This window comes from Erithacus rubecula (assembly GCF_903797595.1).
Source record: "Erithacus rubecula genome assembly, chromosome: 24".
NCBI lineage: Eukaryota > Metazoa > Chordata > Aves > Passeriformes > Muscicapidae > Erithacus > Erithacus rubecula.
In genome coordinates, this window is record NC_136676.1 from 5,463,556 (window position 1) to 5,487,639 (window position 24,084).

Consider the following 24,084-nt stretch of genomic DNA (forward strand, 5'->3'; position numbering starts at 1 on the left):
GCATTAAATAATTATATAGAGAAGTAGGATTGATTCAGAAGGCAGAAGAGGTTAAGTTTCCTCAGAAAGAAAGTGATTATGACCAAAAACACACTTAGGAAAAAAATAGTGTATTTCTGAAATGTAGCATTCAATCAACATCAGGAACAAACAATAAGAAAAATAAATTTGAAAGAGGAGAAACAGGCAGAAAAGAATAGAAGCTTGATTACCTGGATATATTGAAGGAGATGCAGATTTTCATTAGCTCTCTGGGTAAGGTGGGATTTGAGTGATACTTTGTCTTAATTCAGTATGTGAGCCTCAGAAACTATGGTAAATAGTACCATAAAAATACCAGCTGGATGCACTTACCTAGCTGGAGGGTAAGAGTTTCTGCCTCTCCTGAAGGGCTTTTCTTCTGTAAAACTCAAAGATAGAGGAAAGAAATCATTATAGCAATTTTTCAGAGGATGCAGTGGAAGGTCTTGGCTGAGATTCCCCAGCAGGTCAGTGGTGAGATGTGGGAGCAGAATCCAGGTCTCAATCCAGTCAGGTTGGTGAGGACTTTGTGGGACAATCACAGCTTGATGTCAGTCAGGGTTTTCCAGCATTCTGTTGGCTGACAGCTTTTCCATGATAACAGGAACTAAAGATTGAGGTGGACCTAAGACCTACAGTGGAACATATTTTCTATTACAGCCCAGTTGAAGATCATTATTTTTTCTTCAAAGCATTCTCTTATTCCACTGACTCCAAACAAATCCTATTCTAAGTTATAAATCAGTGCTAAAATGTTTTGTCTTTCAGTGCTGGTCATATGAAATCAAACCATAAATCAGAGCTGAGTTAAGGCAGGAGAAATGTGTTCATGCTCCACAGGGATCAAATCCTCCTTTCACCTTTATTGCAACTATTAATTGCCACACTTTGAAGAGCCCCATCTTAAATGCCAGCAGAGCTCTTCTCTCACCTACAGCTTCTGGCTTAGTCTCTCTCCATGCTCCTTTCCATTGCAGCTTTCAGCTTCTTCTTTCCTTCCTTCTTTCCCTCTCTCTCATTTCATCTTTTCTTTCATGTCATCTCTATTTTTAAAACAACCTCTCATTTTCAAGGCAACAATATCCTCAAAATAAATTTCCCTTTTGTAGTGTCTTACATTGGCTTCATACACAAACAATATTTCAGTTGTTTTAATCCATATTCCAATATATTTGTTGGGGATATTTCAGAGAATAATTGTGAAACTAGTTTGTTGTGAGTACTGTGTTCACTTGCTGAACTCACTGAGATTATTTACAGAACAAGGTGTTATTTTACATGAGCTGGGTGAGAGATCTAATCCTGAATTAAGAAATGTGTATGAGGACCCATAAATTTCACTGTTGAATAATGGAAGTGAAGAGGCCTAAGAGATTAGGTCAGCCTCTGAATAAAAACAGCAAAAATATCCAAAGCAACGGAATAACTTACAGACAGTTATGAATTTTTTTTTTTTTTACTTCCCTCAGCTATTTAGGGACAGATTCAAAAAGGATATTTTCAGAGGCACACATGGTAGATTCTCTGTGAAAATTAACAGAACAAATTCTAAAGTCCTTTCTGCAAATGGAGTCCAACTTCCTTCCTTGTCAAACACCTTTCAAATTTTTCCCAATCCAACACAGGAAGCCTGAGCTTTCCCTGTGGTTCTAAATAATTTTATCTATTTTGAGGCCTATTAAATGAATAAACATTTCTGTATTTAATTGTTTAAACTTTCATTAGCTTAGATCTGAAATGTAATACAGTCATTATTAACAATTCAGTAGAATTTTATGTAGTATATTTTATTTCATGCTGTAACTAAGAGCATTGAAATTTTTCAATACTTTATCCAAGACAAATAATATTTTAAGAAAAAACCTCCACTCCCCTCTATTCCCTTTTACTTTTTTCATGAGATTTTTCTGATTAAAAACTCCAACTTGAGCACTACTGTTAAACCTAGACCAGCCTACAGATGCAGAAAACCACTCGTGCAGAAGTGAGGAATGAGCTCTTTCATTACAAATAAAAAGGAAATTATCTGAGTGTGAAAAGCCAAATCTTCATTACTGATCAACTCTTGAAGTGGAGGAAAACCATGGTCATTTAAGATTTAAACTTTTGCTACAAATATGTACATATGAAAAGTTGTCTCATGGTATTACAGGAAAGAAAGAGCTGGAATTGTTTGGGAGAGTGCAGTCTTACTGTATCAAATCAGGCCAGCAATAAATTGCTGCTTTAAGTAGGAATTCATAGCAGGACCTTCTTGACTTCAGAAGCATCTTCAGCTCATTGGAAAACATTTTGAGAAGAGGTGCCTCAATTCAGTTTCAGTGAGGGCTTTTTAGCCTGTGGGTATTGTTCAGCTTGTAGGTCTTGGAAAGAAATCTCCTTTTTTTATTGTCTTTACATTGTGTATGCAACCCAATATATAACATTGACTGCTGCAAAGGCTGCTGGGAACACTGCTCTGGCATAAATGTCAATGGTGTCAGCATCAATGGGCTTAAAGAGGGACTTCAGGCCAGTCTTTTTGTCCAGTTTTATTCCCTGCCGCTGTTTTGTCTCTCCAGTTTCTATTTCTATTGTGCCATATGATCCAGGCAGGCTTCTGGGAATCCGGTGCCTGGTGGAAATGGCCAGTTCCTGGTTCACACCAGCTATGGAGAGGGAAAACAGAACAATGGCATTCTTCACGTTGATCTGCAAAGGAAAGAGGAGAATAATGGCAATTCATAGGGCAAGGACAGTGTCATTCAGCCAAGCTATCCTTGGCACCAGCATGCTGGAACACCCATGGGATCCATATGTGCTGAAATGGGATTTAGCCCCTGCTTTGGTAGAATTGATGGAAGGCTCTTTTCTACTACTTATAATTCTGGTTATGGCTTTACATGCTCTGAGTTACTGAAGCACCATCAAGAACATTCTCAAAGCCTTTCTTCCTGGGAAGAATTTGTAGAAAAAGGTCATGAAGCAGTGTAATCACTCTGCCAAAATTATTGCCAGTATCACACTTACTGACCTCTGCACTCTGCCTTCTCGCCTTTATCTTGTTCTTCTGCTTTTTCATGTAGTCAGCATTGAAATGTGCAAAGGCATATTCCACCAGTGCAGCAAAGACAAACACGTAGCAGATCCAGAAATAAACATCCAGTGCCTTGATGGCAGAGGCTCGTGGGAGGGAGGATCGGGCACTGACCATCAGTGTGGTCATTGTAAGAACAGTGGTGATACCTGCAGGGTAGCATGAGAGAGAAATACATGCACTCATATGGATAAATGTATTTATTAATAGGGGGTAGCATTAATATGCAGGGTAGCATGAGAGAGAAATACATGCACTCATATGGATAAATGTATTTATTAATAGGGGGTAGCATTAATATGCAGGGTAGCATGAGAGAGAAATACATGCACTCATATGGATAAATGTATTTATTAATAGGGGGTAGCATTAATATGCAGGGTAGCATGAGAGAGAAATACATGCACTCATATGGATAAATGTATTTATTAATATGGGGTAGCATTAATATGCAGGGTAGCATGAGAGAGAAATACATGCACTCATATGGATAAATGTATTTATTAATATGGGGTAGCATTAATATGCAGGGTAGCATGAGAGAGAAATACACGCACTCATATGGATAAATATATTTATTAATATGGGGCTGAGTATTATTTTCACAGTAAAAGCCCCTTAATACTGTGGCTTCTGATTTTCAAACAGAGGAACTTGTAAGGGGAACTGCATTTGCATGACTAAGGCAGCTTTGAACAAGTTATCCTTGTTTTGTCCTTAATCAGGAGAAACAAAACTCAAAACTCAAATACTTTTACATCTGGACTGACAACCCTTAGCCAGACATACAGACCCACAAGCTCCAGGAGCATTTTTTTGTCACTGTCCCAGTTCCTTCAAATCAATTCTTTCATTTCTTTCACAGTCATTACTGCTTTTAACCCTCCCTAGGTGGTTATTTGCTGTTCCTTTCTGAGGCAGCAGCTCTGATAACATGACAGAAATTAAACCAGGAGGGAAATCTTTCAAAGAGCCCTCCCTTCTGCAAATGTTAACACAGTGGTCATAAATGCACCTTAATGAGGATGATCAGAGAGCACAATTACCCCTTGAGCACTCCCTTCCCCATGAGTCCCAAGCCATCTGCTTTACCTAGTGACACCCTGGCAGGCACAGCTGACTGGCTGATCCAGAAGGACACCCACGACATGGCCACCAGGAGGATGGAAGGGACATAAGACTGGATGATGTAAACGCCTCGATTTCGCCGAAGGTGGAAGTGGAGACTGAGCCTGGGAAACTGACCTGCTGGAAAAGAGAGCAGGCAGAAGAGATGCTGGCTGTGTGAATTACAGTTAAATTGATACTAAAAATGACATTTCCTACAATAACACAGAGCTACACTCTTTAACATCTTCGGGACAAGGGACACAAAAAGCTTTTTTGAATGTTGTTCGATTGATGCTTCATAAACCCTGCACGAGGTACTGCAGCTTTCATCAGCTAAGAATAGGTCAAATGATTTGTCTTAGGTCATATCAATGCCAGATCTGAAAATAAAATCATGAGTCTTCTCAAATAACAGTATTGCTTCAAAATGTGTACTGTCTTATCATCTGCTGTAGAAAGTCCTCCAGATACTAAATTTAGATTTTTTAAAAGGCCAAGTTAATTTCAAACTCAAAAAAGAGCTTAGAGGAGATGTGCAGCATAAATGAGAATCTGAATACATGAAAGAGGATGAAAAATCAGCAGGAAAGAAATGACTCCAGTCTTGTACAAACATTGCAATAAGCCCAGTGATAGACATACACACCACTGACTTCTACGGGGTAGAATTAGACTGATCTGATTCTACGTCATAAGCTTCATAACATCAGGGCTAATGGAAATTTTTCTTGATCTGAAGTTGCAAATTAGGTCAAGAAAATGTGAGCTATACCTCAAGTGCTTTTTATCAAGTGCTGTCTGGCTACTCCACACAGTATTTTGTGGAGCAGGGAGAGCTAAAGGACAGAAAATGCTACAGTGACTACCTGGATGCTCAGCAAAGAATGGCACTTCTTATAAGTGGAAGATGAAGGAAACTCTTATCAGAAACCTGACAGTTTCTTAAATTAGTTACTTAAGAAGAAGGATTTTCTATTAGAGATAGAGGAACTTCCTCTCTGCAGGAAAAAGCCAGATACTGTCCCTGAATGGAAGAAAGATTCTGTTACCAGATTTGAAGTTCATAATTTCTGTTGTGAACTGGTAATTGGTAATTGTGAATTGAGCAAGCTGCAGCTTATCCAGCCCATGGATCTCCTCCTGGTTTTCTGACCAGTGGTAGACAATGTCTTCTGAAGAGTAGCCATCTGCCAAAAGAAAGCTGAATAAACACAGAGTTCAAGAGAGAAATTCAGAGCTTAGAGAATTCATAGTAGAAGTTGTCTAATTGCTATGCTGATTCCACCAGACATATTGTAAATGTGCTGAGATTCAGTCTGGATAATTCTCTCTGCTTTGGAGAGGTGCAGGGCACCAGGGCCATGACAGAAAGAGGGGATCTGAAAGAGAGGATTAATATAATATGCAAATCCACAGGAAATGAATCTTTCCTAGTTTTGCTGTTCATTGACAACTTGCTACTAAAGCATCCATTTGTTTAAAGGGATTTTATTGCTGTTTGTTTCACTGAAATGAAAGCCCTCAAATTCAATTAAAAACATTCAAACTCCCTGCAGAACTCTCTGGGAGAAGGAATGAATTGCTGGGGCACTGTCTGCTGCCTCTGCATTTGGTGATTACATAAGTAAAACTGTAGATTGCTATTTTTGACAGGATAAAATGGTATTGTGGTTAACAGCCTAGAAAACAAAGTCAGTGACAAAAAAGAAAATGAGAAACTTGCATCAACAGGCCAAGGGATCTGCTCAGGATCTGCTATTCCCAGATCCCTGGGACCCTCAGGACCCATAGGCTCCTTGATCTAAAAACCACTTTCATTTTCCCTGACTGGGTGGTCTCTGCTTGTGTCAGTGGTGATTTTCATTCAGAAGTATTAATGCTCATGGGAATTACATGCTGATCATAGATTAAATACAAGTTGGATAAAATATAAATCCATTCTTCACCCTCCTTTGTGAGTACAAATGAATTAAGCCTATCCATGCAGTATGCTGATGGATTTCTGTGTAACAGACACACAAATGCCAAGGCAACTTAAAGAGCTATGTGAAGGTTCATCACAATGGCATTCATTAAAAGGGAGAAATCTTTCTTTTTCCTATCTTCTCATAAATTAAAAATAGCACACCACATTTTGCCTGTGGGCTTTTCTGCTTGTTCTCACTGGATTTGATGCAAACCTCAGTGATGCCAGTGACTGTCACAACCACACAAGGTTTCACATGAAGCACAAAGTTCCAGACATTTGTCAGCAGGACTGTACATTGTTCACCATCCCTAAATAAAACCCTTGAGATTTGGATTGGACCAGGGTTGTATTGAAAACTCCACAGTCTAATGCCCAACACAGGGAATGAAGAGATTTCAGTTCACTTAAACCCCAAGGCACCCCTTAAGTTCCACTGCCTAAAGCAGAATCATCCCAGCCAAGTCCAGCTATCCCAGTGCCAGGCTGTACACAGAACGCAGAGGTACTCAGCCCTTACAGCTCTCCAAATCCAGCATGCATTCCTGCTCATCCATTGGGTACTTGGAAAGGTCCATGTCACAGGCCACTGTTGAGGTAATCCTGTTTGGAGCAACATGAACACCAGTTAGTTACATTCAGACAGAGCCATTTCCTCAGAACTCAAAAGACTAAGTGTAAAATTTGAAACCTTAATGCTAACAAAGGAAACTGTTTTCAAAGTCCTGCTGGCTGCTGCCTGAGTCTGTGGGAAACCCAGAGGCAGAGGGAATTGAAAAAAGGTCAAATGACTTGTCTAATGTCAGAGGATTCTGTGGCTACTGATGATGATAAAAAGGAATTTTCTGATTCAGTCTCTTCCCTTTCACTGTCCTCAAGATCACTACCAATAATTTAAGGGGGACTTTGGATTTACAGTTTCAAAGGTGCACATTCATTATTTTTCAGAACATTACACAATTAACTATCAATACAGTTACTGTGTTCCAGCCACAGCCCACTTCCAAAGTGAGAAATGCTGCTCTGTCTGTGTGAAAGATGGGGAAGCTGAGCCTAAATCAGGATCACAGTCCCCTTGGAAATTAGTGAGAGAGTGGAGAACAGAATCTTCAACCAAAGCCACAAGAGGCTTCTCTCCCACTGAGGGCACTCTGGATATGATCAGTGACTGTGCAATGCAAAATGTGATAGTGCTGCCTAAGACACCTTCCTGACTTCTCCTTATAAAGAAAAGGATAGGGGATAGAAGCTTTTCTTTAATTTTTAACCAATAATTGTTTTAGGAAATCCTTCTAGGAATGCTGAGTGATTACAGGTGTTCAAAAAGTTAACACACAACAGAATACACTTGTACCATTTGTCACTCACCTGATGCTGTATAAAATGACTCCATCTGGCTGGAGCCTGATGAGTTTGTTTTCCACAGTCACATCATGGAACCAGGCAGATTTGGCATTGACTATGAAAGTATCTGGCAACCAGAGCTTGTCCACAAACCTGCTGTCCAAGCCCAGAGTTTCATTGGTGTGGTTGTAAGACAGACGATCGTCTCGCCAGCTCTGGTGCAAAAATACTGTCATGGTGTATTCCTGTGGCAAGAGAAATCCTAATTAAGAAGTGATGCTGATAATGATAATGTCTTGGAACTTAGCCAAAAATCAATGTCTTAACATAGAAATATATTATTTGCTTTCAGTGCAAATACATATATTTATACTTTAAAGCAAAACCAGAAGATCTGATACTGTACCATGTTCACTTCTGAGATGTGATCAATGCTGGCTACTTCAATTGCCAGAGCAACATTAACGGGAGGACCTGAGAAAAAATGTTTGAATGGGTGATTTATATCATCAGAGTATCCATAAAAACATCAGTGACCCCAGACTGTTAACTCATTTATACAGAATGAGTTTACTGAAGTGTTTTCCATTATAAAGTACATTCTTAAAGCAAGAGTTTTAAATCTTTCACCAATTCTGCCCTCAATTTCCAACCTCATTTCAGTGATAAGAGACACAAGATAAAATCATAACTACTGAAAATTATAGAATCCATTCTGGAAATCACATTATCTAGTTTAAGACAGCATGACTTCAAGCAGATGCAGAAATTATCACCATTTAATGAAATACAAAATTCCTTCAACTTAGATGTCAACGATTTAAGAACTGCATCAGAAGCCTGTGTTGCTGTTGAACAATCTGTCTCTTGTCAAAATCAAGCAAATTGTTGATTGTTATTTTTCCAGCATCCAAGTAAAAGATAATCACAAGTTTTTAATCATTTAAAGTATGAATTTCACATAAACATCAGAAGGATTGTAAGAACCAAAGAGATGCTATTCATTCTCCAAGTCTCACCTCCAATTCCAGGTCTGAAATTTCGTGCATATCCTTTCATCAAATCATCCAGGTTGGGCAACCAGGAGATTTCAATGTTGGAACCAATGTAATCTCCAATGTCACTCATAGCTCTGGGTAAAGAGAATAAGTATCTTTAAATTTCCCAGGTTTACAAACAGAGGAAAATGGAATTTATTGACTTATTTTACACCAGAGACCACCCATAGTCGAATCAGCTATACTGGAGATTTTTATAGGTAGGAAAACCATTTCAGATATTTCTGTTCAAATCAAAACACATTTCAGGCAAGACTGTAGCATCTTTAAATACAAGCACATACTTTTAAAAGTTTCTTTCTTTTAAAAAAAAGTAGGAAAAATAGATTTAGAAACTTAGAAAAAACATGAGGAAAATGAAGATACTTTGCATACTGCCTAAAATGCATCTGTGAACACTGAAATGCAGCTGTGACAGCTTCTTACTATGGAACAGCTGAGATCAAGAAGCCTGGTGCATTGTCAAATGTTATGGGAAAACAGGAAAAACTGCACATCTGGAATTTGGGTAGCAGACAGCAGGTTTTGGCTGGGAGAAGATGTGTTGCTGTGGGATTAGTGCTCATGGCACAGCCCTTCCCAGCAATCAGCCTCTCTCAGGATCCTCTTCTTGCCAGGCCAGTGATGCTCCTTCAAGACTTTAGCCCAGGGTCTGGTTGCCATTTGCCAGCCCCTCAGCCCTGGAACAAGCAGTGGTGTGGATATTCCACCATCTCTTACAAACAAAGGCAAGGTTGTGCTGTCTTCATTAGCTGTGAAACCTGGCAGGCTCCAGTTGAAGATCTGTGCCTGCTCATGTTGTTCCTCTTGCTGCACTGTGATTGACAGGGCTGGGAAATCATTTGCCACCACCATTTGCAAAGAGAAGAATTGCCAGTGGTCTCAGGGTCTGTAACTGAATGCAAGACCTGGATCAAGGCTGCCTGAGCACTGATTTAGCATCTTCCACTGAGCCCAGCTATAAATGTGGCATTTGAGAGCTACTTATGACTTGTAACAGCAGAGAAATGGTTAAATATCCATGGAAGCTGCAGTGTTATACACCACAAACACATTCTGCCTTGGAACTTACATAACTTTCTCAGAGTGTTCATGTGACATTGACCCACATAAAGCACATGGTTTTTCTCTCCAAAATATGCCAGCCTGGGCATTCAGCTCAGCACCAGCAGTTATTGCCAGCACAGGAACAGACTATCCTACAATAACCAACTCTTCTCACAGCAGACTGAAAGAAAAACCTTTGATTGCCCAGGTCTTAAAACTCTTGTCTGAACACAACTGTGTGAGGAAGGAGTTCTGGGATTACAATGTGTAGATGTAATTGGGCAGCAGAGATGCTGGAGACTTGCATTAGCAGAGCTGTCAAAGCTTCTGTGACCTCCCAGATCAGGAACACTGCTCCAAGTGCAACTTTATTGGTTCCTGGCTAAATGTTATGTTAAACTGCATTTATAAGATTTCCTTGCCATGAGCACACTGCTGTAAGTTCATCTCAAATTAATATCCCAGTTATTTCTCAGGTCCTTGTATCTCCTCTGAGGAAGGATCTTGGAATACTCCAAGCCATGTTTTCAGCTACGTAAATTGGAATAACATAATTGATTTAGACAAGGGCTTTGAAGATTTTTAACCAGTGTCAACAGAGGTTTTTTTCCTTCTTTGTTGGGTCTTGTCAACTACATCAACACTTCTTTCTATCAGACTGCTGGTCTTTCAATCATCCAACCATCATTATTTACTTCAATGAAATTACAGCTTTATAATAAGTTTGTTTAACAATATACTTATTTGCAACTCACAAGTCTAAGCCATAGACATGGAAAGGTGTTTCTAATCAGTAAAATGTCAGAGATCCTTTTATATGTAAAGAATGGTACTCTGTCTTTTCCTAATTAGAGTAAATAACTACAATACACTTGAATGAATACATCTGCATAAAATCTTTTTGCCCTTCTCAATAGAAGGTGACGCTTTTCAGGTTCTGTTGCTAAAACAGCAACCAAGTTCAGTAAAGTGTTTTGAAAACTGAATTCAAGTCAGAGGTGACAGCACTGGAGTGATGCATTTCATGTGTCTGATCCTGTTTTTACAAAGCACTTGGAGTGCAGCTGTTCTCCTGTGTCAGAATTCTATTTTAATGGCATTAAGGAAAGCTGTGGAGCTCAAAGGAAGTTAAAACGATGAGAGTGGGGTTAAAGACTGAGGGCTATAGCCTGCCATGTGTTTTAAGCAGATTACAATCTAGAGGGAGTTTTACTTAAATATCCATGACACAATTAAAATAAATCTTGTTTCTATTATTAATAAAGCCTTAGGGTCAGATCATCAGTGTAACAAATGTGCTGGAGTTAGTGGAGCTATATGCACTTAATACCAGGAGGCTTATTAAAATATTACAGCTGAAATAATTTTATGGCTCAATTTACCATGTGGTGATAACTCCTTTGAGTCTTTCCTCTAAACTTCTGCACGTCACATCCAGTGCTTTAAAGTTACAAGAAGGATGGTGGGAGAATTTCCTTCATCCTTGATAAGCAGTTGGGATTATATATGGTCTAAAATATCATTCATTATTGTACCTGAAAAATGAAGACCATCATAGAAAAGATGCATTGGAAGGGATTAACTTTTCATAGTGTAAGCAGTAAGAATGAAAAGAAAGGCAACTATCATTAGTTGATTCAGCAACTTCACTTCCCAATGTAAGCTGCTGTAAAGCTTGTTTCAGTAAAAAGGACTTTGTGAAATCAAAGTTTTGATTGTCAAATCCAAGGGGTAAAAGAGCTGCTGAAAAGCTTCTCTTGGGTTTGCACCAGGCCTCACTGGCTGTGTGGCAACAATCCTGGGGACTTCTATCCCTTGGAAGTCATTCCCAACTCTAAAGATGAAGAAGAATGATCCACACTCTGACTCTGTACACATCTCATTTCAAGCAGGTATTTTTGAGAATGTATTTGCATCTGTCCATATCTGGAGCATTGGGAGAACTTCATCTGAGCTCATTGAAAATAGATTATTGCTGTTCAAACCATGAAAGCAATAGTGAGTTCTCCTGCACAGACAAAGGGAAAGGAAATCCCCATTGGCAAACTGCATTTCCTCTTTCCCTAATATTGACACAAGTTAGTGAAGGCAACTCCAAGCAATGAATGCCACATGACAGAGCAAAGAAATATCTCTTTCAGAGCTAAATAGTAGCAGTTCTAGAATAAAAAGTACACATATCCCAAAATCCTTCCTATCCAAGCTGACATCTCCCTCCCAGCTGCTGCAGCAGCAGGGCACCCTGCTAAAGTGGAGTGATCTGGGGAGAAACATCAATCAGCTTGGACAGCACATCTTTAAAGGGCCTGACAGACAACTGAGGCTTAGCCTGTCTTTTCTCTCTTCCAGAACACTGCTTGAAAACACTTGCTAGAAGTTCAATATTACTAGAAAATACCTGGTATTTAAATCACACCAAAGCAAGAGGCAATCTGTAAGTTCCATGTGAATGAGAGCACAACAGCAGTTGAGCAAGGGATAGTATTAGCAATTTCATTCTGCCCAGCAGCACCAAAATCTCCAAGATTGGTGCAAAAAAAGCTCAGAATCTTTAAGTCAGTGGCCAGTGAAACACTGACTGTGGCCACACTGCTCAGGAGGGTGCACTGATCTTCTGAAAAATTCATAGAGCAGTAAGATATAGAAAATCCCTTTTTGCATCTTCTGTTTCTTCTTTAGATCTGCTAACCTGATTCTCTTGGGGATTGTAACATCATTGTTACACGAATCTTTTAACCTGGTAGATGGAAAAAACTGTTTGACTGGAGGACTGAGATCAACACATTTCATTTTGATAAGCATTTGGGACAAATGTTCCTGATATCATCACCACTGAAGAAAACTTTTCCATGGGAAAAAGACAAGGAATATCCTGCAAGGTCAGTGAACAATCTGACCTCTGCCAAACTCCAGGATTATCCAGAGCAATGTGTATATCCTTCCCATCTGCCATTCCTCACTCTAAGGGAAGCTCACTGTAAATATGTTTTGTATTTTGAAATGTAATTGAAAAAGCATTAGGCTTAATTCATGGCAACCTTTAGAACATCAAAGCCTCTCTGGCAGTTTTAAGCTACAGAAAATGGACCACTCTTAGCATACATTCATGTGTTAAAGCTGCTCTGTTTCCATGAATAGAAGTAAAAGGCTTAGGGACAGCAGAAGGACAATTAAATGCAAGAGCATAAAAGTCACTTAACAGAGTAGAAACTTAAATATAAAATAGATACCTATTTTAATTAGAGAATTAAAATGTCTTTCAGTGAGGAATTACAAACTACAGACACACAGCCCAAAACTCCTCTCAGAAGTGCTCTTTCCCCACACAAATGAAGAAATAATTCCCCAAGTGTCTTTCTGCAGATGAACTCGTTCACTGTGGCACATTTATTATTGCAGCATCCACAGCATCTCAAGCCCTGTTAAAATAATGAAAGCCACAGTCTTTGTCCCAAAGACCTGTCAACCATTTAAATGCCAAATTCCTCACCACTAAACACTGTCTTGAGCAGACCAAAACCTACTATTTTAAAAAAAAAAAAGAAGTTTATCTGACAAAAATGTGCTGACTTAGATTGAATTTGCCTCATTCACTTCAGTCTAATAACACACATGACAGAGAAATTGCTTCACACACAGGTAAAGCACCCTAGAAGGGTATTCAGAAATGTTCTGAGGAAATAGCCTGCATATATCCTTCACTTCCCTCTGCCAAACCATAACATTATTTTCATTGGTAGTTTTGCTTTTGGGAAGTCTTTTGTCTCTTTTGTCTTACTGATGAGTTTCAAAATCACCAAAATATTCTTCCTTTTTGAAATATGTTTTTTCCAATATACAGTACACAGAACTCAGGAGCAGAGAATTTAGGGGTGTTGGATGGCCTCTATCATCAAAATTCCAAATCACTCTGCATTTAGAAAACAAAATCAGAGCTTTAAAATTAAGCCATTGGCAGTTTTGCCCCTTAATATGCTGCTATTTATAAGAGCATCTCATACCAAAAATATTTTTACTAATGCAAGGATAAAATTTCACCGTAGTTCTGTTTAACTGATCCAAAGTACACATGCAAGCAAGGCTACTCCCTTTTTACAAGATTAAACAGTGTCCTGCCAAAGCCACCCTCAATCCTGAATCCAAACAGAGCAGCTTTCTTTGAGCATGGAATGTCTCACACATTGGAATATTTGCAAAACTACAACCTGAACAGTTGGAATTTCAGAAGTTAGAATTTGCCTTGCCTGCCATGAGTGGATGTACTCCTACCAAGCAATTCATCACTATTGTGTAACTGGACAAAGAAAGTCGATTAGGGAATTAATAACAGAATAAATAAAGTATCCAACAAACAGATATCCTGGCAGTTGCTGTGCCTAGGAGCAGACCTTGGAGACAGAGGCTGAAAAGACTTCCTTAAAATCCTCTCTTTTTTTGGTCTTATGTACTCAAACATCACTTTTCAACCCACAGCTTCAATGGTAGCAGAGGGAGAAACAGGATCATTGAAATGATGGGAAAGATCTGGGTGCCCTTAGGTAATAAGCAGTGTTTCCTCTGCCTTCACTGTAACACTGGATTGCTTCAGAGTCTGAGGATGTCAGGATCTGACCCTGGATAACAGATTCAAGGTCACAGGATAAATCATTCTCTCAATCCTGACTAAGAGCAGTTGACTTGACACTTTCTCTGAACAAGATTCTTTTCCTTCCCAGTGAAAAAAATCAGATCCTCCTGATTAATTCCAAAACCTGTAACAACAATGTCATGTTTTACTACAGTTCCCACTTTGCCTTTTCCAGTCCTCTGAATCTATTAAGGATGCCTATGAAGCAGAAGATGTAAGACCCTTTTAATGCCACAGCCACCCCTGCTCTGGGGGGTGTAGGCATGTTTTTACATGCAGCAAGTTCTTTTTTACTCCCCCCTCTATTTTCATTGCGTAATCATGGCAAGCTTTCTCCACATCCAGCCTCCAGATCTGGAGAATAAGAATATACTGAGACCATCGCTGGTTGCCTAGCTAACACCTTCAGACAGAATGTGACTGAGATCTGCAAATATATGTCTTTCTTTAAAATTTATTATTTCAAGAAGTGGTTTGCGTTCTCCAAATGTTTTTTTCCCCTAAGATCTCTGACAGTCTCTTCCTGCTAACCCAAGTTCAGGAGACTTAATGAAGGCATTAGAAAGGGATGGTTGTATTTTGGGGTTTTAATGGTACCTACAGAGGCCCTAAGCAAAGCTATTCAGCTTGCACCCCACTGGCTGTGCTGGGGTTTATGGAAGAGTTGCAGGTTCAAGCAGACCCTAGAGATCTGCTGGAGGGGCTGAGGCCGAGCTGGGATATTGCAGTGCCTTACAAAAAGTGATTGCCCCCAATTTAGAGTAAGTGCCCTCGGGAGAAGGCTTCCAAGAGCATCCTGTTAAAAACACAGCCCCTGACTAAGCCAAGAAACTGCTGCTCAACTGACAGAAGTGCATTCTCTGCTAGAGAATGAAGAAAAAAACTGAAACAGATGAGGCACATTAAGGAAACTCTTCAGTCAAGGGCCCTTTTTCTCCTGAACACTCACTCAAAGCAGTCGTGGCCCGTAAGAGCAGAAAGCATCCCTGGGCAAAAGTGGGAGCCAGCCAGAGCTGGCATCACTCACTCCAGCCACACCGAGAGAACGGCTGCCTGAGGCCAGGCTAAGAAAGAATGATAAGATGTTTTCTTACCTGATACACCTGTGCTGTTGGGTGCACAGTAGAATCAAGGCAGGAAAAACCCAGGTAAGAAATTCCATTTTACTCCCATTTATTAGACAGCAGCGACCAAAACCCAGGTTCCCTGGCTCTCCTGGCAGCTCCAAAGCTCCAGTGGCTTTGCCATTCTTGCCTGCTGCGCTAAGTTGAGGCTGAGTTTAAAGCGATGGATGGTTGCTCAGCAGCAGCAGCCCCCACAATCTCCACAATGCCCGGGAGCCATGCAGGCAGCCCGGCACGGGAGCAGGGAGCAGGGCAGCTCTCCTCTGCTCTCCTCTCTTCTCCTTCCCTCTCCTCCTCTCCTCTGCGGGTGGCTCAGTCCCGCCCGGCTCCGCTGCCCTGCTCCCGCATCCCTCCCCTGCCGCGGGCTCTTCCTCCGGCCGCTCTGCCCGCCTGCGAGGCTGCTTGCCGAAAATAACCTCCAAAAGGATAGATTAATCCCACGGAGCGGGGTGGGAGCAACTCAAAGTGCTCCGGAGCCACTAATGTCCTGCGCGCATCGTGCCGGGGAGGAGCAGGAGGAGCCGCAGCCGAGCCGGGGGCAGGGGCGGCCGGTGCCGGGGCGCTCGGGGGCGCGGAGCCGCTGTGCCCGCTCCGCACGGGGCATGTGAGTGAACCGCAGGCACCGCCGCCCCCCGCCGCCCCCCCGAGCTCCCGGCAAATCCCGGCGGCACCCGGGCACCGCAGCTGCAGCCCGGCTTCCAGCATCGCTCCGAGCGCAGCGCCGATGGAGCCGGGACCGTGCCCGGGGAAATGCCGCCCCTCCGCTGCCTGCGCGCTGTCCCAACCCGGCGGTGCCACCGAGAGGGGCAGAGCCCGCCACACAAACTTCTGCCTCGCCGCTCTCGGGCTCCTGGGGGGCTTCTCTACAGTGAAACGCTCGGAGCAGTGCACCGCTCCATCCCCGGCTGCCATCGTCCAGCTCCCACCTCCTGCGCCTCGCCAGCTCCCGGGACCCCCGGCGGGCACGGGGCCAGCGGGGACCCGGCCACGGGGCTCCTCGGGACTTCGGCTTCCTCTTGACTTGCAGGTCAAACTCGGTTTTCTCCTCCATATTCGCTCTTTCCTTCTCTCCTCCTCCGCCTCCTCGGCTTTTTGGTGCTGTTCAATCGAGAATGACAATTTTAAAACCAACCCACAAAGGAAACAGTGTGAAGGAGACATTTTCAAGAAATCCTATCATAAAACGAAAATGACTATGCAGGTACCTTAAGCTAATGAAGGGAGGCACCTGGGGTACAGTGTTGGATTCATCTTTTTGTCTCCTTAGCTCTGTATTGTTATTTAGTACCAACATTTCAAATGGCTACTGAGGGGTGGTGGGTGAGGGGAATAACAGCCCCGTGAGATCCAGGAGAACAGATGTACACAATACACTCACAAAGGTAATACAACAAATACAAGCATGTCGTGAACCTGTGACAATGATGTAAGGGGTTATTTTCTTTCGGACCTTTTCGTCCCTCTGCCTATTTCAATGGCAATCCTGCAGTTAACATCAAAAAAGGAGTAAAAGACACAACTTTTAACCCAGAGAGTCAGATTATTGCACGATTCCTTTTGTTGTTGTTGTTGTTTAGAAAGTAAGCTAAAAGATTTTTAATGGAATTTACCTGGCGACACACAGAACAGAGTGATGTTCTGTCTCCATATAACAGAACACATTCACACCTTTTGGGATATTTTCAGTTGAGATTTTTTCCTATTTTACTACTCTTAAGGCTGATGATCCAGTGGTCTATATACCTATGCCAAAATTCCTCAGTGCTGTTCTCCTCTGGCTGGACAGCTGTCACTTAATTTACTAGTAAAAAAACCCCAGTTTTCTATGTCTTCAGCACATATCTGTAAAAATAGCCAAACAATCCACAGAGGCACTTTGTATATTTAGATTGTTTTTGAGTGGATTTTATGTGTGGATGACACATGTAAGTGTGTGATGTGTGTATTTATGTGTTGATATAAGCACACCATGTTAACACATGCTCTGAAAGGACAGACCTTGCTACAAAAGTGACTATTGGCACAAGTAAAAATACAATGGTAATCCTAAAAGGCATGCAAAAGTTCTCTCAGATTAATAAATTACATTTTATCTACAAAAGCCTCAATTATAGCCTCATATTATAAAGAAGAAAAGCAAATGTTTGGTCATTCAACCTTGGATTTAGTTGGTTTTACATACAATACATTTTTAAATAGATTATTATATATATATATATATATATACAAACACATATATGCACAATCCACTCCAATAACTCCTATTGCCAAAGGAAAGGAAAGGAGATAAAATTGATGAGAGGAGATAGAATAATAAAGATCAACAACACATTTAATTTCCTGCAGTTCTAGCTAAATATTCCAAACTCATTACAGTCAATGACAGATTAAAATTGCTAAGACATAGATTAAGAAACTATTAAAATTGCCATTAAAGCATCAAAACAAAACAAAATAAATAAGCTCTCCAAATCATTCTCATCTAATCCTCTTGAAAATAATTAAAGCTTTCCTTTAGCTTTAGCTACGGAGCAGGAACTGTCAAATAGTCTTAATAAGATGGCCCATGACACTCAGTGTTTCCTAAACCTTTTTTTCACTCTAACAAACTGCTACTTCTCCTCAACCCCTGTGGCTGCAGGTGCCAGATTCATGGAAATGTCCATCCCATGCTCTGATCAGACACCAGATTCATGGAAATGTCCATCCCATGCTCTGACCAGGCACCAGATTCATGGAAATGTCCATCCCTTGCTCTGACCAGACACCAGATTCATGGAAATCTCCATCCCTTGCTCTGACCAGACACCAGATTCATGGAAATCTCCATCCCATGCTCTGACCAGACACCAGATTCATGGAAATGTCCATCCCTTGCTCTGATCAGACACCAAATTCATGGAAATGTCCATCCCATGCTCTGACCAAACACCAGATTCATGGAAATGTCCATCCCTTGCTCTGACCAGGCACCAGATTCATGGAAATGTCCATCCCATGCTCTGACCAGGCACCAGATTCATGGAAATGTCCATCCCTTGCTCTGACCAGGCACCAGATTCATGGAAATGTCCATCCCTTGCTCTGACCAGACACCAGATTCATGGAAATGTCCATCTCTTGCTCTGACCAGGCACCAGATTCATGGAAATGTCCATCCCATGCTCTGACCAGGCACCAGATTCATGGAAATGTCCATCCCTTGCTCTGACCAGGCACCAGATTCATGGAAATGTCCATCCCTTGCTCTGACCAGACACCAGATTCATGGAAATGTCCATCTCTTGCTCTGACCAGGCACCAGATTCATGGAAATGTCCATCCCATGCTCTGACCAGGCACCAGATTCATGGAAATGTCCATCTCTTGCTCTGACCAGGCACCAGATTCATGGAAATGTCCATCCCATGCTCTGACCAGGCACCAGATTCATGGAAATGTCCATCCCTTGCTCTGACCAGGCACCAGATTCATGGAAATGTCCATCCCTTGCTCTGACCAGACACCAGATTCATGGAAATGTCCATCTCTTGCTCTGACCAGGCACCAGATTCATGGAAATGTCCATCCCATGCTCTGACCAGGTACCAGATTCATGGAAATGTCCATCCCTTGCTCTGACCAGACACCAAATTCATGGAAATGTCCATCTCTTGCTCTGACCAGGCACGTGGGGCTCAGCAGGATCCTCGGGGGCTGTGTGGGATCACTGCAGCTCCAGCAGGACCAGAATGTCAGGTCAGGGTTACACAGCTTGGAGCAAATTTTGATCTTTAGTGTAGTAAAGCTGTAGTAGATCTGTGAAAGCAGCACAGTGGTCCTTAAATCTGTGTTTCTGTAGTATTTGTCCATGCCAGGTCAAATGCTAATGGACTTCATCTACATCTGGACAATTTTACAGTGACATTTAATCACTGCTATTTATTAAATCATTTGTTGTTATTACTACCATATCAAGAATTACTAATTCTTGAAGTAACTACCCTACTCAAGCAGTAATAAAGGTCACAACTTGGAAGTATATTTTACTATACTGAAGTCAGAAACCCACACTTCAGTATCTGTCAAGAATTTTTCTTCTGTAACATGTAACAGGTATGAATTTTCACTGATCACAGTCATCCATACTTCTATAAGTGTTACCATACAATCATTTATTGGATAGTGTATTTTGATGGAATTGAGGAGAAGCATGCTCAGTGATTTGGGCCAAAAAACAAGTTTTCGGTCATTTATTACTCAGGATTTTGAGACTGTATCAAAAGAACTTTATTTCAATTTATTTTACAGTTGCACTGCATTACCTGGTATTCTTAATAGATCATTTTCTAAATAGAACAGTTGGTTTTATTGCTAGCAAAATAAAGATGTCATATTGTCACATATAATTTTTAGAGGCAAAAAGTGTACCACAGGGATAATTAGTCTTACCCTCCCATGATTCCACCTAAGCAGCTCATGAAAGACTGTTGTGGCAACATCGCCAAATGTCTCTAGATATATAAATTACACACATATGCCTATTTTTGTAAATGAGATTTGGGAATATCAGTAGCAATTGCATGGTGGGAATATTTAGCTCTTTTCAGAGGTTGTACTGTAGTTTCATTATATGAATGTCCCCCAGCCCCAACACAAATGTGTCTGTATTTAATCAGTATCTGAATAACCACAATATTAATTTCCCTTTCACCTTAAATGCTAGGAATATAGTTTTTATCTGTTTCTAAATGTTCTATAGAACATCTAGTTCCTCCCTCAGTCTGCATAACATTTTTTATAATCATGAAGCACACTGCAGCCAGACACTTTGCCCTCCTTTTCTTTTCTTTATGCAACAGATTTGGGATGAAATTCCACACTTGGCCCCCAAGCCAGAGCTAATTCCAGGAGCAGGATGATAGTTTTACCCCAGATGAGCTGCTCTCAGAGGTGCACTCCCAGCTGGTGCCATCCCAGGCCATTCCTCCACAAAGTGCTCTGATAGCAAATGCCCCTCTCATTTTTTGTCCATACATCTGTAAGGATGAGTCATTGGGAAGATGCTCATCAATGTTTGCCATTATTTACAGTCCGACAAATCAATGTTTGCCATTGTTTACAGGCCAACATCGATGCCTATCAAACAACAGGGGCAGACAAGTCGTGTTATGTAATTGATATGAACCACCCTGCCAAAATGCAGATTCCATTATTGGCATGTCTTCCAGCCTAAACGCCAGAAAGCTCCATATATGAGCTCCTGTCACCTTGGAAACGTTCGGAGGGAAATGCCAAGTGCCTGTGGAAGCACAGTGTGCAGCCACACAGCAGAGTGAACTGGCCAGCTCTGCTTCATTTCCAGCTGATCCTGGGGTGCAACTGCAGGAGCTTCATGGAAATGCCTCTCAATTTAACCTCGTGGGAGCAAAGCATCAGGGCTTTCATTTGGATCTGCTCACTCCATTTCCCAGTTTCTCTGAGATGGATCACTGGGATCCAGAGCCCACAAAATCTGGATGAGCTGCATCAACCAAAGCCTTTTTTGTACATTTCCTGGAGTTTAAATCTTAAAGATTCACTGGCTTTAAGTTGATAGACGTACGTTGAAGATTGGGAGATAAGAATTTGGCTGAGAAGTCATAATTTCCTTCGGAGGAACTGCAGATATCTTCTCCCTTCTCCTGTCTATATGAGAGACAAAAATCTACAGTCTTTCCGTAAAAACACATTATTCCCTGACACAAAATCACAACCTTTGTTGATGTAATTACGAAAATAATTAAAACAGTTGTAAACTGGGACTGAAAAAATACCCTGAAAAAATATCACAAGAAACTGGCAATCACTGATATTTCCAGGTGTTTCTCTGAGTATTTTCTTGAGGGGAAAATCCATGCCTGGTTCTTTTTCATCCCAACTCAAGGAGTGTGGGAACTGGCAGGTTCAGAGTTAACACAGTTATAACTATTCCAGATCTGCAGAGAGAGCTATACAGTTAATCACTGCATATTTTTAGCCTACATCTTGTAGCTTTAATCCTGCAAATGTCTGTATGTAATTTGTTTTATGTAATATGAATAGATGCCATAAAATCAAGATTCCACCATTTATAGAGCTAAGAATGTCTGTGTATTTCTCAAGATTGAGGACCTATAGCATAAATGTGGGACAATGAACTGGTCACTGTGAGTAATTTAAACTCCATACTGTGTGTGCCAGTAGAAATAAATGCTCAGATTAGCAGCATGTGCTTGTGTGCCTGGGATCAAAACCTAGACCTTACTCTCATAGCAACGATAACAATTACAGAAATATTGCTTACAATTAAGGAACGTTTTCAACTAAATAAATCTGAGAATGCATCTGTCTCTGTGTACAGAGCAGGGTGTATTTTGGTGCAGATGATGTCTCAGTATTTTAATAACTGAATCCCTGTGAATCTTTGAATAGCTGGGTTTCTCTAGCACGTCACTGAGGCCTAGTGCCAAGAGTGAGGGAACAGGGATCTGCTTTGCTGTGGATCCAGCTGCACTGGCCCTTGACTTTGTCAAGGTAGTACAAAGAATAGAACAGAAAGGAAACCCAGTTAATTGCCAATTTAGAGCTAAAATCACAGAATCATAGAATGGCCTGGGTTGGAAGAGAACTCAAAACTCACCCAGTTCCAGCCCCTGCCATGGGCTCCCACTATTCCAGGTTGTTCCAAGCCATGTCCAGCCTGGCCTTGGACAGCTCCAGGGATGGGGCAGCCACAGCCTCTATGGGCACCCTAAATCTGGTACCTGAACTCTTGATATCAAACACTCAGGAGATTCCACTGCAGAACAGAATATTCAAACTGATTGACTTTATGAACACAGACATTCACTATGTAAATCACTGAAATATCATCGAAAGACTTTTCATGTAATGATTTTGTGCATATTTATAACAACTACAGAAGTTCATACAGAACCTCTAGAGCTGCAGTTGCTGCTGAAGCCAGAGGAATTGTTCAGAATGTGACATAAAAAAAAGGGGCAGCATGAGCAATACATGATTTCTGCTGCAATAAGCTTTTATTAGTAACTAATGGTGAAATTATTTTTTCAGGATGGTACACGTTGACTTCTGAGAAGACATTTAAGACAGTGTCCTTTTAGATTGAAACTTTGAAACCTTCAATATTCTAACATGTGTGCTGTAGCCCCAAGTCCATAGGACTTAACATTGCAAGCAAGTCATCTGAATTCATAAAAAGGGTTTCAATCATAATACCACCAACTTGCTTAAAGTTTATAAGTGTATGTGAATAAACACCAAGCTGAAAGTTCACTGAGAATGTCTCTGGCTTTGGGTACCTGAAAGCAGCTGAACCAGATGTCCCAGACAGGCAGCACAGGTAGAGGTGTTCCCACCAGGGTAATTACTGACACTAATACCATGGGATTGTTAATAATGCTGTATTTCCAAAGTGTAAATCATTCTTTTTAAAGAACGTGACAAAAGCTCACTCGCTGCCACACCCGGACAGGAGCTGTGCCAGTGGTTCATATTTTAATCTACCTCTGAGAATAAATAATGCAAACAATCATCAAGTAAGCAGTTCCTGATAGCTCAAACCTCAAGAACTCAATCAGCTGAACAACTGCGAGGACCCCGGCCCTCGGACACGGGACATCAGCCCGGGGACCCCGGCCCTCGGACACGGGACATCAGCCCGGGGACCCCGGCCCTCGGACACCGGACATCACACCAGGGACCCCGGCCCTCGGACACCGGACCCCGGCCCTCGGACACGGGACATCAGCCCGGGGACCCCGGCCCTCGGACACCGGACCCCAGCCCTCGGACACCGGACATCAGCCCGGGGACCCCGGCCCTCGGACACCGGACATCACACCAGGGACCCCGGCCCTCGGACACCGCACCCCGGCCCTCGGACACGGGACATCAGTCCCTGGCCCCCGGGCCAGCCCGGCCCGCACCACCCCGCGGGCGGGGGGGACCGAGCGATCCGCGCCGGCAGCGCCGCCCCGCGCCCGCGCTGGCTGGGGGCGGTTTGCGGCCGTGCGCCCCCGCGCGCGGTGGTTGGCGCCGTTGCCGTGGCAGCGCGGCCCGCGCGGCGCGGCGGGCCCGGGGCCGCAGGAGCGGGGCCGGGGCTGAGCGCGGCGAGCCGTGAGGGGACAGCGCCGGCAGCGCCCAGGCTGACCCGGGTGTCCTGTGGGAGGGCTCGGGCCTTCTGCCGTGCTGAGCAGCTTCGCCTAATTCACCCCAAACTTTGTTATTTGCGACTTGGAGCCGCACAACTTCCCAGCGCAGTGGTTTGGCTGAAGGCGTTGGGGCCGCTGCTGCATTGGCAGCTCGTTTGATGTTTGTGCCGCTTCCTAGTGCCACCAACATCCCTAAATCAGTAGCCCAGCGTAGGAATCCTACTTGGCTTTAAGGTGGTTCCTACCATTTACTCATTCCTCCGTACTTCAAATCCTGGGGGGTGTTTTCTCTGCTCCTTAACTGGAGAAAATAGATGCTCTCTTCTTATTGATTCTTCTTGAGTTCTGCAGAAGGATTTACATAAATGCACTCAAAGCTGAGCCACCTTCGTTAAAATTAATCATATGTCCAAATCTCTCTGTGAGTAAGATGTGAAATGCTCAACCATGTGGTAATAACTCATTCTAGATGACAGGCAGACTTTCCTGAATTCTAACAAATTGTAACAAGATTTGGGAACAGTTTGCTTTGCATTG

The 24,084-nt window shown here is 42.1% G+C and overlaps 2 protein-coding genes across 3 annotated transcripts in view; one reads left to right on the forward strand and one right to left on the reverse strand.

The window, feature by feature from the left end:
* Window positions 1-94: 94 nt before the first annotated feature.
* GABRD (gamma-aminobutyric acid type A receptor subunit delta) lies at window positions 95-16,645 on the reverse strand. 2 transcript variants are annotated; one of them, XM_079326261.1, is made up of 9 exons: window positions 15,344-16,645; window positions 8,537-8,649; window positions 7,924-7,991; window positions 7,542-7,762; window positions 6,694-6,776; window positions 5,257-5,394; window positions 4,190-4,342; window positions 3,035-3,246; window positions 95-2,712 (listed from the first exon to the last, which is right to left on the reverse strand). In XM_079326261.1, exons 1-9 carry the CDS (start codon window positions 15,409-15,411, stop codon window positions 2,416-2,418), a joined length of 1,353 nt encoding a protein of 450 aa, XP_079182387.1. In that variant the 5' UTR covers window positions 15,412-16,645; the 3' UTR covers window positions 95-2,415. The 2 variants fall into 2 exon arrangements, with proteins under 2 accessions (XP_079182387.1, XP_079182386.1); XM_079326260.1 differs by having other exon boundaries at window positions 4,190-4,345.
* A 6,867-nt stretch (window positions 16,646-23,512) lies between these two features.
* Window positions 23,513-24,084, forward strand: part of CFAP74 (cilia and flagella associated protein 74) — a 36,212-nt gene continuing 35,640 nt past the window's right edge. The window contains exon 1 of the mRNA XM_079326376.1: window positions 23,513-23,781. The gene's annotated coding sequence lies outside the window, so the exon portion shown is untranslated. The remainder of the gene's footprint in view (window positions 23,782-24,084) is intronic.